General features: G+C 40.3%; 1 protein-coding gene across 4 annotated transcripts in view; it reads right to left on the bottom strand.

The window, feature by feature from the left end:
- The window catches only part of CLTC (clathrin heavy chain), a 71,416-nt gene extending 55,762 nt beyond the window's left edge, over positions 1–15,654 (bottom strand). Inside the window, exon 1 of one of the 4 annotated variants that reach the window (XM_055399796.2) lies at positions 15,401–15,654. In XM_055399796.2, the coding sequence (XP_055255771.1) occupies positions 15,401–15,442 (42 nt within the window). In that variant the 5' untranslated portion in view covers positions 15,443–15,654. The remainder of the gene's footprint in view (positions 1–15,400) is intronic. The other 3 variants (XM_055399806.2, XM_055399779.2, XM_055399787.2) reach the window with 3 other exon arrangements.
- Positions 15,655–16,069: the final 415 nt, after the last annotated feature.

The raw sequence follows: 16,069 nt of genomic DNA, 5'->3' as shown, positions 1-16,069 counted from the left end.
GTGATAGTTGGACTGTGAAGAAAGCTGATCGCCGAAGAATTGATGCTTTTGAACTGTGGTGCTGGAGAAGACTCTTGAGAGTCCCTTGGACTGCAAGGAGATCCAACCAGTCCATTCTAAAGGAGATCAATCCTGGGTGTTCACTGGAAGGACTGATGCTAAAGCTGAAACTCCAATACTTTGGCCACCTCATGCGACGAGTTGACTCACTGGCAAAGACTCTGATGCTGGGAGGGATTGGGGGTGGGAGGAGAAGGGGACGACAGAGAATGAGATGGCTGGATGGCATCACCGACTCGACGGACATGAGTCTGAGTGAACTCCAGGGGTTGGTGATGGACAGGGAGGCCTGGCGTGCTGTGATTCATGGGGTCGCAAGGAGTTGGAAACGACTCAGCGACTGAACTGACTGACTGAAATCAGTTATCTCTGTGTATCTACCATTTCTTTACCTGAAACATCTGAGATGATAGTATATTTCCCACAATTGTGAGGATTTAACTGACGTGCTTTCAGAACACAGTAAAGCCTCAATAGATACTAGTACATTTAACACAAGAGTACTCTGGCCAACTCAAGATTAGCTTTTTTTGAATTTGCATTTTATCTGCTTAATTCAGCTGTGCTAGAAATTGGCTAAAACTCGGGTGTGAATTTCTTCGAACTACTGATAAAAAGATTACTAGTCTCTCTATACTCAACTTAGTAGACACTCCATGTTCGTTTGTTTTTTCTTCTGAGAAAGGGAAATTACTCTTTAAAATTTCCAATTCTGCTCTTTAATTTACCCAACGAAAAGTCAGGTAAAGACCAGAATCTTCAAAATCATGTAACATGGAATCATGTAACATACCCATGCCAAGTAACTCCATTTTATTTCAATTATTATTTTTAGGGGCACATGGAACAGTACTGTTGAAGCTTTCTAGCAAACTTCGCAAATATATCTCCTAAACCTTTGTTTAGGGAGCAAGCCAGGAAAGCTAATGCAAACAGAAGGCGTAAGGTTGGGAGCAATAATTCTCTTTACCCTAAAGAGCTCAAGGCTAAGAAACAGGTGAAGTGGAAAGCACTTTCTCCCTTAGTGCGTCCAAGGGTTGAAGCTACCTGGGTCAGAGAGACACGCACACACTGCCCCCCAGCCCCCGATACATTTCCAAAACCAAAATTTCCCAATTTTTCTTAATCTGCCCATGCCCCACTATTTCAGATCCATTTACCCAACTAAACCATAGCTCCTCAAATAAAAAAAAACTTTCTTAAAGAATGAAAGCCTCTGCCATTTCTGCCTCTCAATAGTTCTAAAGGCTCAAATATTCTTACACAAAAGGACAACATTTCTTTACTAACTGTATATGGCTAATTACTTTTCAGGATACTTATAGATTAAAGGATTTATGAAACCCAGGATTCTGCACTAATATAAATAAAAAAGGAGAAGTTGTTCCTTGCAGAAGAAAGCTAACTTAAAAATGGTAAAAGACTGATGGAATTCTTTAAAAGTCAGTATTTTGCGATCAACACAATAATTGATTCAGACAAAAATCATCAATGGATACAAAAACAGATGAAAATTTGAGAAACAACAAGTATTTGCAATGTCTCAAAATACCTCCCCACAAAACACTTATTACAAAGGGAAAAGGAGATTTATGGTGAAGAACACTGTTAGATCCAACCCTCATGAAAGGGTTGTGATAAAAGTTAACATAAATAGCAATGAGTCAAAATGACAGCATGCGCTTCCCAATGTGAAGCATTACAAAGAAGACATCACTCCTGTAGTATTCCTGACAAAAGTACACAACCTGAATTCAATCATGAAGACACATCAGACAAACACAAACCAAGGAACATGCCATGAAAAAACTGACCTTATTTTTTTAAAAAGAGACAGGACAACTCAATGCAATTCATGATCCTGAATTTTCTTACAAAGAACATTACTGGAACAACTGATGAAATCTTAATTGAGCCTGAAATAACAGTAGTCTGTCAAATTCTTCACCTCAATCACTGCAGTATGGCTGTAAAGACCACTTCGTTATTCTTGTTAAACACATACTAGAGTATGTAGTGGCAGAGGCATCATATCTGCAAACCACTTTCAAACAGTTCAATAAAAAAAAAAATGTACTGAAAGAGGATAAATCAAATGTAGCAAAAAAAAATTAAGAACTGACAAATCTGGGTAAAGTGTACAAAGAATCTCTGAACCATTCTTCAACTTTTCTGTAAATCTCAAACTCTGTAAGAATTAGAATGTTTCTTACAAGAGTCATAACTGAAGGCAACATACAGATCTTGCCTGGATCCTGCTTTAAACAAACCAAATTAACATTTAGGGGCTTCCCTGGTGGCTCAGAGGTTAAAGCGTCTGCCTCCAATGTGGGAGACCCGGGTTCGATCCCTGGGTCGGGAAGATCCCCTGGAGAGGGAAACGGTAACCCACTCCAGTATTCTTGCCTGGAGAATCCCATGGACGGAGAAGCCTGGTAGGCTACAGTCCACGGGGTCGCAAAGAGTCGGACACGACTGAGTGAAGGAACGGAACGGAACATTTAGGGACAATAAGGGAAATCCGAATATGGACTGGTTTTCAGACCACTGAGGAATGGTTAACTATTAGGATGTTATAATGATACTGTGATTATAAAAAGCTTTTCTTATTTTCTAAAGATGCACACTGGAATATTTATGAAACATTAGAACAGCCTAAATTTTTTTAAATGTTTAATTAAAACAAATACAGCAAAATAGCATTAAAAACCTAGATGACTGGGTATATGCTCTTACCAGTATTATGAAAATGTGCAGTTATTATTTTCTGAAGTTTTAAGAAAGGGATGAATCTCTGCTCTTATAGGTTACAGAACTTGAAAATTAAATTGAAGCTATAAGGATTAGACTTTATTGGACAGTCTACCTGTAGAGCAGGAAGGAAGAATACAATCTCAAAAGGCAGAGATGAAAATCAAACCATTCATCTGGTTTGATTTTGCTCTGTAAAGGAGCTGAATAACATCTGCCCAATTAGAACTGAGAGGTTTCCTACACTGTCCAATACGGTCACATGTAGCCATTACTTTTGCTTAGTAAATAAAATTTAAAATTCAGTTTCTCAGTCACACTGATCTCATTTCAAGTACTCAACTACCACAGTGGAAAGCAAAGAATGTAGAATATTTCTATTACTGCACAGTTCTACTGGAGAACACTGTTTTCAGAAGTTTTTCTTGCGAGTCCAACAAGGAGAAAGGGAGAACTTCTTTTAAACTCTGGCAAAATATAAAGGACAGCTGGCAAAAAGACACACTCACCTTAGATAAGGATTTCAGACAAGACAAGGAGAAGCAGAAAAAAATTACAACTTTCAGGTTCAGAGCCCAGGTAGCTATAGGAGGTGTAAGGAAAAAAGTTTACAAAGTTCAATGCTACCACAAGTCCAAGTAAGAGCCCACCTCACTCTGGGTACTTCTTTCAAGAAAGCACTAAACATTCAAATAGCTAAGGCCCAGGTTAAAAGGGCTGATGTAATTTCTTCAGAGAACAGGGGAAAAGAAACGCCCACCTCTGTCTGATAAAACACCACTGCCTCAATTTCTAAGATGCTCATCAATGTCAAAAAGCTTTTGGGGAAAGAGTACAACTGTAAGATGAATCCTCAATTTAAAAACTGTTGACTCTGAAAGAGACTGTATTAAAATCAAAGAAATGTGGTCAAAAAAACTTTTTTTTAACTTCAGCAATATTAGATTCAGAAATCTAAGTTAAATGCTCATCAGTTTTTAACATTTTAAGCTTTGATTTTCCGGTCTTGGTTTTGAAACTATACTTGATTTAACTGTCCATGTGGCAAATAGAAAAGAGAAAGCGTCTATCCCTGTATGAGGGGGAGCTGATTAGGTGCTGCATAAAAGGTCTAAGCAATTTAATAAATGGCAAGCTCTTAGAGCTTCCTTGGTGGCTCAGACGGTAAAGAATCCGCCTGCAATGCAGGAGACCTGGGTTTGATCCCTGGGTCCGGAAGATCTCCTGAAGGGGGGGCATGGCAACCCATCCAGTATCCTTGCCTGGAGAATCCCCATGAACAGAGAAAGAGAAGCCCGGTGGGGTAGCAAAGAGTTAGACACGACTGAGAGACTAAGCACACAAGCTCTTAGAATAGCATGGGGGCGCATAAGAATTTGTTTTAGAGATTTCTATCCTTTTACAGTTATTTAACTCTGGGACCATAGTATCATGACAAACTATTCTAAAACAGATTGGCTCTGATGTCATGCTACTAACATCACATAGTGAAGGCCAATGTGGGAATCGCTTTTTTTCAAAATTCTTGTTACTAAAGAAAGCTTAGAAAACCTTCACGAATCAAGGAAACCAGGAAATCCACTGATGGTGAGTCAGCATCTATTAGAATACATTAGTAATCTAACTATGAAAACATGGTTAAAGGAACCAAATGGACTATGTCTGTATTAATCCAATAGTACACATGTATTAAAAAGGGTAGAAAATTCTGCCATGAGACAATTCAACCGACTAAAACCAGACTACTTTTTCAATGTCCAATTCTTTGACTAGCTACTCTCCATCAGCACAACGTCTGTCTAAGCAATCAATCACAATTGAGTCTGTGCCTACAAATATCATACAATTTAAAGAATAACAAATTTGCTTTGAGTCTACTAATTTCATCCAGTACTTCCTACATCTGATCAGACAGGAACATTTACTGGAAACAGGCTTCTTTATAAGCACACCCGGAGAGTCTGCTTCCTAATGAATGACTAGTAAGCTCAGAACACAACTCATTTACCAGCTGAATCAGCTGAAGATCAAAATATATTCAATTTTGTGTTTATGACAGCATTATTATGGATTATGTTTCACTATTAGTGCTTGGCTTTACACTTTCCGGTTCCTTCCTCTTTGTTTCGTCTTAACAGAATGTAAAGGAAGGATGTACAGATACTGTATTTCAGACAAGGCAGTTTTTGTGCCTGCTCTCCATATAATCCTACTTCAGTTACATTTTCTGTAAATGAATCATGCATCTTTTGGGGGGAGGGGGAGGTGCACCATGTGGCTAGCAGGATCCTAGTTTCCCCACCAAAGATGGAACCCTCACCCCTGCAGTGGAAGCGCAGTCTTAACCACTAGACAGAGAAGGAAGTCCCTGAATCTTGTACCTTGATAAAGACTTAAGTCTTTATTTACTTTACTGCTACAGAGTAAAGAAGTCAACAATTTTAGTCCTTTTGATACTTGGATGTCACCCAATACTGATATTTTTAAGTGCTTGAAGATCTGGTTAACTTCCTACCCAAGGATTTCACTCAGCATGACTTCCTTTAAAAGTTCCAAACATCCTCTACCTTCACCAGCACTAATCACAGTGAAGAAAATGCTGACAGAAGTAACTGCTGAGCCTTTCCAGGAAACTAGCACAACGTCAAAAGCTGCAATTGCTGTTTTCTATAGGAAATTTTAAGAATGCTGAAAACACAGCATTCCTTTAGTTCTTTCATCAACAGTATAGCAGCCACTGTTTTCTATGTACTTCACACATTTTAAGCAACAAATAAAGTGCCCCTGTGGACTCCATACTTCACATATACATTTGTTTCTACTCCATGTAAATCTCTGAAGCAATCATTCTCAGGAGAAGTTTTTTTTTTAAACTCTGGTCACTCACTCCGAACTGTTTAAGTGATACTTTCAGGAAGGAACCACAGTCGCAGACAGGAACTGTTAAGACTACTAGCTTTGGTAAACTATCAGGAGACTCAAAGAATTTTTCCTGCTTGTAGCCAGCTAATTGGAAAATTTCAAACCTTATATATGACTCATTCTTAAAATAATAACCCAAAAATTTGATGAAATATCACATATTAATTCTAACCAAGCTGCAGGGAAATACAGGGAAGTTTTTATACCCCAAATCTTACAGACAGATGTGACTCCCCAGGGTTTTGTCCTTTCCTGTATAAATGCCATTTCTTTTGTGCCATTTGCTGGCACAAAACAACTGAATGCTACCAAAGCTATAAGTGGTTCTAGGTGGTGGTTACAGGTATTATCTCAGAAGAATTGGAAATGCAATCTAAAACAGGACACACAATTTAATGGAGGGCAGAACTACAAAGATTGGGAGAGAACACACAAAAATAAAAACACCAAACAGGGTATTCATTTTCCCATGCACTCTTCCCTGGTCATCCAAAAAACCTTTTGATAACTGTTGGAGAGAATGTGGAAATACTAGAACTCTCATACATGGCTGATGCGGATGTAAAATGGTATAACCGCTGTGAAAAAGTTGGGTGGTCCCTCAAAAAGTTAAAATACAGAGTTTATCACAGTGTTAGTCACTTGGTCATACTCGACTCTTTCTGACCCCATGGACTGTAGCCCACCAGGCTCCTCTGTCCATGGGATTCTCCAGGCAGGAATACTGGAGTGGGTTGCCATTTCCTTCTCCAGGGGATCTTCCTGACTCAGGGATCAAACCCTGGTCTCCTACACTGCAGAGTGCAGAGTTACGATATGACCCAACAATTCCACTCCTCAGTATATATTCAAAAGAACTAAATATAGGTATTCAAACAAAAACTTGTACATTAATGTTCATAGCAGCACCATTCACAACAGTCAACAAATAGGTAGAAAGAACACATGTTCATCAGTTGATGAAATGAAAAAAACATGGTATATCCATTCAAAGGAGTATCATTCAGCCATAAAAGAATGAAGTGCTTATACATATGGCCAATACATATGGCTAAACCTCATATAGTGTGCTGAGCAAAGGAGGTCAGACACAAAACATCACAGACTGTAAGATTCCATTTATAGATAAATTCGGAGACAAAGCATAATAATGGTTTTGGGGGATGGGAGGAAGGAGACAGCTTAATGGATATGAGATTTCCTTTTGGTTTAATGAAATTCTTTGGAACTAGATACAGGAGATAACTGCAAAATATTGTGAACGTACTAAATACCACTATATTGTTCATTTTTAAATGGTTAATTTTAATTTTAGATGTGCTTAATATATAATTCAAGCAGTCATTTGACTTAAGTTTATAGACATTTAAAAGTATAAAGTAACTTGGAAAAGACTTTCTCCTCTTCACATTTCAGAAACCATTTTAAACTCTTCAAATGCATATTTCACAACAGAGCCTTCATTAGCAGTAGAAAAGTCATCTCCATTCCATCACAGTGCTTTTAAAAAATTCACTATGGTGCAATCATGGGAAATTTATAACATGCCTCTAATTTATGTATCAGGAGTTGTTTTACACTTCTTTTTGGATTATAATCTCCAGAAACATTTCCTTAATGGACTGGTTTCCAAGCAGTATTTAAAATGTTTGCTTACAACATCAGACAGTTTTAATTGTGAGGCAATACAGAGAAGAATAATTACTAGGTGTTACCTCTTACCAATGCAGCTGATTTCAAGTCCATGGTAGCCTTCACTGAATGGTGTTGTATTCAATTCAAACAGAAGCAACTGTGAAAGGACTCAGTAATATGAGTACTTAGTAAGACTGTTTATATAAGGACACTCTTTCCAGAGGACTATTTTATGGTTTAAAAAAGAAACCTGCCATAGATATACACAGTTCAGTAGGAGAGAATGTAAAGTATTATAGAGAACTGGGAAAGAGATGGATTTTGTAAACCATCTTATGCCTCAAGTTGTCTTCCCTAATTATTCACCTTTCAAATAATGACATCTACCCAAAGTCAGTTTGTCAAGCTGAGCATATGCGGATAGTCTTTTGCTTCCCTCTGTCCACAATAGTCGTTTTTAATCCCTCTTTCTCAGATGAGCAGCTGGTCAGAAAGAGATGAAAGCAACTCTCAATCCAATTCTCATTTTTCATTTCACATGATACCAAGGGTCATTAAACCCCCAGGACCTCCAATTCTTCCTTCCCTACTTCAGAAACCGACTGGATGAAGAAAACAAGGGAGGAGGAGAGTCTGGTATAACTCCAAGAGCCCGACTTCAATAACTCACTAAATGGGCATTTTTTTCCCTCTCGCATAGCATATACGTTCAACTCTACTGGATGAAGAGGCCCTCCAGCATAAGGGCTAAGGATGAATATTTGAGTATCTGTATGGGCTAAGTATCATGATATAAATAGAAACACATACTATAGTCTAACTTAACAACTGCCAAAAAGTATTATTTTAATTATTTAATAAATGAGAAAGTTGAGGAAAGCTAAGAAGATAGAGCTTGGATTAAACATCTGAGACATTTTCCACAATGGTATATTGCATAATCAAAAAATTTTAACGTGACAAAATGGTTTCAAAGGACCTAGTTCCTACTCTTTCAAAAATAGGCTTTAAAATCTGCTGTACTTCAGGGGACTTCCCTGGCAGTCCAGTAGTTAAGACCCAAGCTTCCACTGCAGGAGGCACAGGTTTGATCCCTGCACAGGTTCAGTTCAGTCACTCAGTCGTATCTGACTCCATGTGTTGCTACCCTATGGACTGCAGCATGCCAGGCTTCTCCAACTTCTCCAGTCTATCACCAACTCTCAGAATTTACTCAAATTCATGTCCATTAAGTCAGTGATGCCATCCAACCATCTCATCTTCTATCGTCCCCTGCTCCTCCCACCTTCAATCTTTCCCAGCATCAGGGTCTTTTTCAATGAATCAGTTCTTCACATCAGGTGGCCAAAGTATTAGAGTTTCAGCTTCAGCATCAGGGTGGATTTTCTTAAGGACTGACTGGTTGGATCTCCTTGCAGTCCAAGGGACTCTCAAGAGTCTTCTCCAACACCACAGTTCAAAAGCATCGATTCTTCAGTGCTCAGGTTTCTTTATAGGTAGGGGAACTAAAGATCCCACATGCTTCAAGGCACGGCCATAAATAAATAAATAATAAAATCTGCTGTACTTCAGACCTTAAAGAAAAGCCCTTATTTACCCAATGATTCAGAACAGGAAGTATTAATATTACTGGCAGTTCTGCCTCCAAAGCCCAATCCTGCAAATCTCTAACCCCTTTCCCATCTATGGTTATGCTATTCAGACTGAACAAGCATGCTCTACTCCCACTTTCCCCTTCCCTCCTCCCCAAGCACAACAGCCTTCCCTGAGTTCCATTCTAGTTTTACACTAGAATAAACACAAAAACATGAATAATATAGTAAAGCAGAAGTTTCCTGCTTTCACAAGTGGCTTCAGACTGGAACATATTCACTCTCCAGTCATTAAGCAAAGAAAGAGAAATTTGAGAAGTTCATCCTTATGAAAGGGATGTAGATAATTCTTGGATACTACAAGTTAACTGGAACCCAATCGTTCTGCACAACTGTTTACCAGGAACCTGGGTAAAGCCCTTTAAAAACCTCAGCTAAATAACTGTTTAAAGGCACAGAAAATCAGATGCTGGTTCACCTGGCCCCTACCTTTCTAATAATATAAAAACTACTGACCTAAACACAACCTACTAGTAGAATGGATACAAAGACCACCACAGCACATATACAAAGCACACAGATCAGTCACCAAGTGAGGCAACAGGCCACAATGAAAGAGCAAATGCTAAAGTACCACTCACCAGCTGTGTGCGACTCTATAGGGTAACTGCTATGAACTTCTATTTTCCCCATCTGCAAAATAAGGCTAACCCTACCTAACTGAAGGGATGTTCTTGCTAATCAAATGAGATCACGAATGTCAAATATTTAGCAGAGTTCCTGACACACAGGAACTGTCAGTCAGTCAGTTCAGTCGCTCAGTCGTGTCCGACTCTCCGCGACCCCATGAATCACAGCACTCCAGGCCTCCCTGTCCATCACCAACTCCCGGAGTTCACTCAAACACATGTCCACAGAGTTGGTGATGCCATCCAGCCATCTCATTCTCTGTCGTCCCCTTCTCCTCCCGCCCCCAACCTTTCCCAGCATCAGAGTCTTCTCCAGTGAGTCAACTCGTCGCATGAGGTGGCCAAAGTATTGCAGTTTCGGAGGTGTTCAAATAACTCTAATGGTCAATTTTTGATCTTGTAGATTTCAGGACAATTAAAGTTACACCCTCTATCTTAAATTATGTCTTTTGTAACACAAAAGAAGGGACAAAAATCTAAGCCCGACAGATGGGTTTTGCATAATACATTCAGATCCAGGCCTTCTGCCACCCCCTTGAGTTAAGAGCATTAGCCTCAGGTGCTTGGCCAAGAAGGGTGGAGGGGAAAAAAAAGACATCTAGAGCTGTAAACTTTGCTATGGCTTACAATTTGATTTTATGAAGTAGCTTAAGCACGGCTATGTAAATAAATTTTTTAAAATAGTCTCTTTCTAATATGAAGGACTAAGATCTCATTTCCTATCTAAGCGAACACACTTTTCTGCCCTATCATTTTATATAAGGACAAATAAACAACACTAACAAAGGCCTGACTGGCATTCCAGGTGGGCATTTTATCAGATGTGGTTTATTAGGAGGCTCATCTATCTGACCAAGGGACACTAATTAAAGATGTACCAATGGCACATGTGAGCACTCATGGGATATAATAAATGATTAATGTACAAATTTCTTTCTTTTGGGTAGTTTCAGAGCAGAATCAATTTTGTGTCACACGACTATTTGTATTAAATCCTGCACTGTATCAAACATTCAGTAACAACCATGGTTACAATTACATGTGAACAGCCTTTGCTAACTAGTCAATGCAAGCTGCAGTCAGTTTGTTCACCACTTTGTCCTTCCGTCCGTTCCATCGCTCAGTCGTGTCCGACTCTTTGTGACCCCGTGGACTGTAGCCTACCAGGCTTCTCCAAATTTCAGGTTGAGTACCAAATATTTATAAACCATAAAAATCTAGGTCTTAAGTCTACAAATATGTGTCACTGGCTGAGAGGTATCTGAATAAAATATACTGGACAAAGATCATATAGCTAACAATTAATACCCTTCAAGTGATACACCAAGTACTTTCACATACGTGATAGACAGACCTTCACGATAACTCTGTGAGGTAGTACACCTATTTTACAGAGAAAAAGGAGCAAGAGGCGAGTCTTAACCTGCCTTCTCTAATACTCCAGCCATATTCCACAAGCCACATGCAGTTCTGAGCACCTGAAATGTGGTCATTGTGACTCAATTTATTTTTCAATATTAAGTTAGTTAAAATTAAACAGTAACAGATAATCAATTATGGCAAACTTATGTTTGGAACAACCTATATATGCAAACCTGTTTTTCCAACTATAACTTTATGAATGCTAAGATGTGCTCTAAGTATAAAACACCTATCAGATTTTGAAAATTCAGCACCTCCAAAAAAGGAATATAAAATATCTCACCTGAAAGATTTATACTGATTACACACTGAAATAATAACATTTGGGGTCCACTGAATTAAAACATCAAAATTAATTTTACCTGTTTTTTACTGTTAATATGGAAAATCAGATATGGCTTGTGTTTTTCTATTAGATGGCCTGATCTCAACACCCTCCAAACCCCTGCTCTGTCTGCTATACCACATCATTAACCTCACATTAAAGCAGTAGAGAAGTCACTTCTCAGAGCAAAGTCCAACAGAACAAAAAAAAAGCACACCAGGATACTGCATAACTTCTCATCTTAACGCCAATCACTGTTTTTCTTTGAAATATTTAAGTGTCAGAAGACCTAGATTTAAATCTCACTCTGCAGTGTTCCTTTCGGCACTAGTTTGAGTCTCACTTTCTCCAGCTGTTTAAGATATTAAGTGAAGACTTGGAAGCACCCTCCACATTCACAGGACACAACAAAACTCTTACAAGTGCTGCTCCTTCCATTCACTAGTCACTGTCCATCATCACCACTTCCCAAAAGAGACAGTATACAACAACACTCTGTATTATTAAGTGTTAGCTAACACAATGTCCTAGGGACTTCCCTGGGACTCCCGTAGTTAAGAATCCGCCTTCCAATGCAGGCGACATGGGTTCAATCCCTGGCCCAGGAACCAAGATTCCACATGCTGCAGGGCAACTAAGCCCGCATTCTACGAGAACCCAACGCAGTCAAGTAAATATTTTTAAACGTTCTAGACGTATAAATATGGGTGACCAAATAAATCTTCACTCTTACAAAGCACATCAGTATTGCCTGCAATTGTGCAGTCCAATGTCCTGTTAATAGCTTCATGTAGCTACTGACATTTACACTAACTGAAAAGAAGTAAAAGTAAAAATTTAGTCCCTCGGTCATAATAGTAACAGTTCAAGTGCTCAATATGCCTTTGTAGCTAGTATAAATTTTCATCATGGAAGAAACAGAGTAACTTTCAAAAAGTTAAAGCCACATAGTAACAGTGACAGGAAAACATCTTGTTAAATATAATTCAAATATTATAGGTTAAGGTCCTTGAAATCATATACTTCACTCCACACCAAAATGAAAATGACTGTGATTCTACACACACATAGCATTTCAAGTCTTAAATTATTTCCTAAACACTGAAAGCACATTCCCTACAATTAGCCACACCCCTTTAAAAGCTGAGTAAATTGGCCATTAGGAAAATACTGAAAAACCTGATACATCTTAAACGTGGAAGCTATTCCTAGAGTAGACTGCCACATAATTCTAGGCAATGACTCTTCCAGGTGGTACAGTTAAGCATATAACATATCCCAATAACTCAGCACTGCTTTCTCTTTGCAAATCAAAATAACCATTACCAAGAACCCCCACCACTGAATTCACAACACATTCCATGCCTGCATTTATGGATCAAAGGGAAAAGAACAGGGTTGGGAGATTTTTAATTCAGACCCAAAGAACCTGGGAATACAGCAGAATGTGTCAATCAGCATAAGATACTAAATGAGCTAAGAAATGATAACTGCAGGCAACTCTATACACAGCCTAGGATTCTTTTCAGAACCTGCAATTCTAACAAAATCTTGTTCAAATAGGCACTCATCTGTTCACTGCTATGGGCCTAAACATCTTAGAAAAAAAAAAAAAACTTCGTAACTTAAAATATTAATGTTCATTTGATGTAGTTCTAAACCCTTGATGACAGACCCTTCAGTTGGTCCAAGTAGTTAGATGGTATAAAAATAAATACAAGTTCACCCTTTGAAGCTTTCACAGGTTAATGCTACACTCAAGTTCCTCAATTCTTGTTCCCAATTATTATCTTAAGTGTTTCAGAAAGTTTTTGCTACTTAGCAAACTGGCAGGGGCTCAGAGGTAAAAAACCTAAGATGCCAATTAAAATAATCCTTAGTATATAGTCACCATAGCAAGCCTAAGCTTAGGCATGGTATATATATACTACTCCGTAAACTTAAAAGACTGAATTCTTTAAGTATATTTGCATAGCCACTTTACACTCACCTCTTCAAAGTATTTGAGAAGATGGTTCACTCAAGTATTTGCAAAAACTATGAACTACTTAGAAAGGAGACCCATATTAAATGTCTTCAATCAGCAACAAGGTTGGAGTCCAACCTTTGGAATTATTCAACAATCTTGTTTCTTCATTAATAGAAATGAAAAAATTATTGCTCAAACTACCACTAGTAAAGAAACAAGATTTACTAGTGGGATATGTCTGTTTTGTAAAGCAAACAGCAATTGTTAACTGCTTTTCTTGAGTATGATTTTACATATTTTTGTCTGCAGGAAGATTATATTCCAAAAGCAGTTCAATGTGAGGACAAGGGTGTGTTTTCCCTTCATACTCAAAAACATTATTTTCCTAACCCTTCACATTCAACAGTAGTAACCACAGCAATAAAAATTTGGATGGAGCATGAACAATAATTTCTGGGGCCATTCTGTCACTTAATGTTTTTTGACCTTTTGTAAAACAGTGTTCTATTGCATCGGATGAGTTATCTGAAAACCAAAAATTACTGAATTAAAGTACATTACTTAACTCATTTTTTTGAGTAAAGATTACACATTATATTTCGAAACAAAGGAAAAGAAGTCTCGCTGATGCAAGCAAAGGTGATAACCTGTAAAAAACGAAATTATGTTGACAGCCAGAATATTAAACCTAATAGCAAGAAGACTTTATATACGTTATAACAATGGCAGAAAGTAAATAGCACTCCGTGATAAATTGTCTAGTAGGTCACTAGTATTAGTGTCATGTCAAACCACTGGCATCTCTTATTACGAATTAGTCCTTCAAATGATTGCGGGGAGAGGCAGGACTCTTTAAGAAGGCAACTAGAAAGAACATACTTTATGGATAAATTTATTTTAGCCAAAGTAAAACAAGGATTGGTGAACCAGGAAAATCAGAAGCTCAAAAGACGACTTAATTCAGTCAAGTCCTCCAATGATCACCTGCCTGGGCCCGCCATGGGCAAGCTGCCAGATAAGACAGTCTGTTGCCTACAGGATACTGCACCAGGGGAAGAACTCTAGAACCTACTAGAGGCAGCCAATTACAGACCAAATAATCCTGCATATCTCAGGGCAAGTGTGCTGTATCCCCAGGGTTCATTCAATTCCTTGCAATCCTAAGGGAGGTACTCACGCTAACCAACTACCTGCTAACCTCCGGCAGACCCCACGATAACCTCTGGACAACTCCTTTCTCTTTTCTAGAACCAAAGAGGGGATAAAAGCTGCACCACTCGCAGAGAAATCAAGAAAGTGAAAAAAGACTGAGTCCCCCTAAGAACCTTGACCCCTCCACGCACTCTGAAATTGACACCACCCTGATAAATACATTCCCCCTTTCTATCCTCCTCCTTTTCCTTCAGTGACCTTCCCTGTTCCTACTGCCTTGGGCAAGGCAAGAGAGGAGCTACTGTCGTTCCCCCACCCCCGGGGAAAGTGCCTTTCCCTGAGAGGCGCAGAGGGAGGAAGAAAAAAAGCTTGCTCCTCCCCAACCCACCCGCGCCACAACTCCTAGGTGCAAGCACGATGGGGGGAAAAGGGAAAGAGAGAGAGAGCAATGAGAAGTGACAGCCCTGCGCTGGCTTGGGAGAAGAGAATTCCTACTCCGGAAGAAACGCGGGAGATCACTACCACCGCAAAACTGCCCCGGTCCCCGGCTCCATGAACTCAAATGAATGAACTGAATAAAACCGGGGGATGGAAGGTTTATCATGCGCAGTCCTCGCCATCCAGGAAGCGAAGACAGAGAGGCCTTCAAACCTAGCGTGGCCTCGCTCCCCTATGGATCTCGACTCGCTTCCTTGCCACCCAAGCCCCACATCAATCATTTAACCCTTTAAGCTTTCCGAGATAGTGCCCCGTCCTCCGTCTACCTCAGGAACCGATACCCCCCCACTCCGATTCTACTCTTTTTGGCTTGGACTCAGACTCCCGCTTCTTCCTTCCGACCTCCCTTGTCTCCACGGCCCTCATCAGCCCCGGCCCACCGCACCTGAAGATGCTCCTGAAAACGAATTGGCAGAATCTGGGCCATGGCGCTGTCGGGGGGTATGGTCTCCTCCTGTCACTGGGGCTGCGGGGCAGTGGCTGCCCGGGCTCTCCAAGGAGAGGAGGAGAAGGGGGAGGGGGGAGGCTGGGCTCCGCAGGAGAGTCTCCGGGGACGCAGGAAACTGGCAGGCAGACGAAAGAGCTCAGGTCGGGGGCGGAGGCTCCAGGGTCTGGGAGAGCCGCAATGGCGGAACCGGGCGCAGCGCAGACTCCGGAAACGGCTGAGCCCTGCGGAGGGATCCGGGCAACAGAACTCCGCCCCAGTCACTTCACCCCCCCTCCGTCTTATGTACCCCTCCACGGAGTGCCGCGGTGCCGCGGGGCGCAGGAATTCGGGGCGCAGTGCGCCGAGGAACTCGCTGACGGCTGCGACACTGCAATAAATAAAGGCCTCGAAGGGACTACTTTTTTGCCTCATCACTTTCCCCAGCCGCCTGCTTTTCCCTCCCCCTCCACCACCTTTTTTTGCATTTTGCCACATCATGCGACTAGGGGCGACCAACGTCATTTCCGTGGACGCTTTAGGTCCCACCCACGTACTTCCGGGTGCACGTGACGCTGGTCGGAAAGGTCTGCTGGTCGCTGACAGAATGCAGAGCGCGTTCTGGGGAAG

The sequence above is a fragment of the Moschus berezovskii genome, chromosome 20 (genome assembly GCF_049115385.1).
Source record: "Moschus berezovskii isolate FMDL1 chromosome 20, NW_MosBer_1.0, whole genome shotgun sequence".
NCBI lineage: Eukaryota > Metazoa > Chordata > Mammalia > Artiodactyla > Moschidae > Moschus > Moschus berezovskii.
The sequence above is the reverse complement of the archived record's forward strand: the minus strand, read 5'-3'. Positions and strand labels throughout refer to the sequence as shown.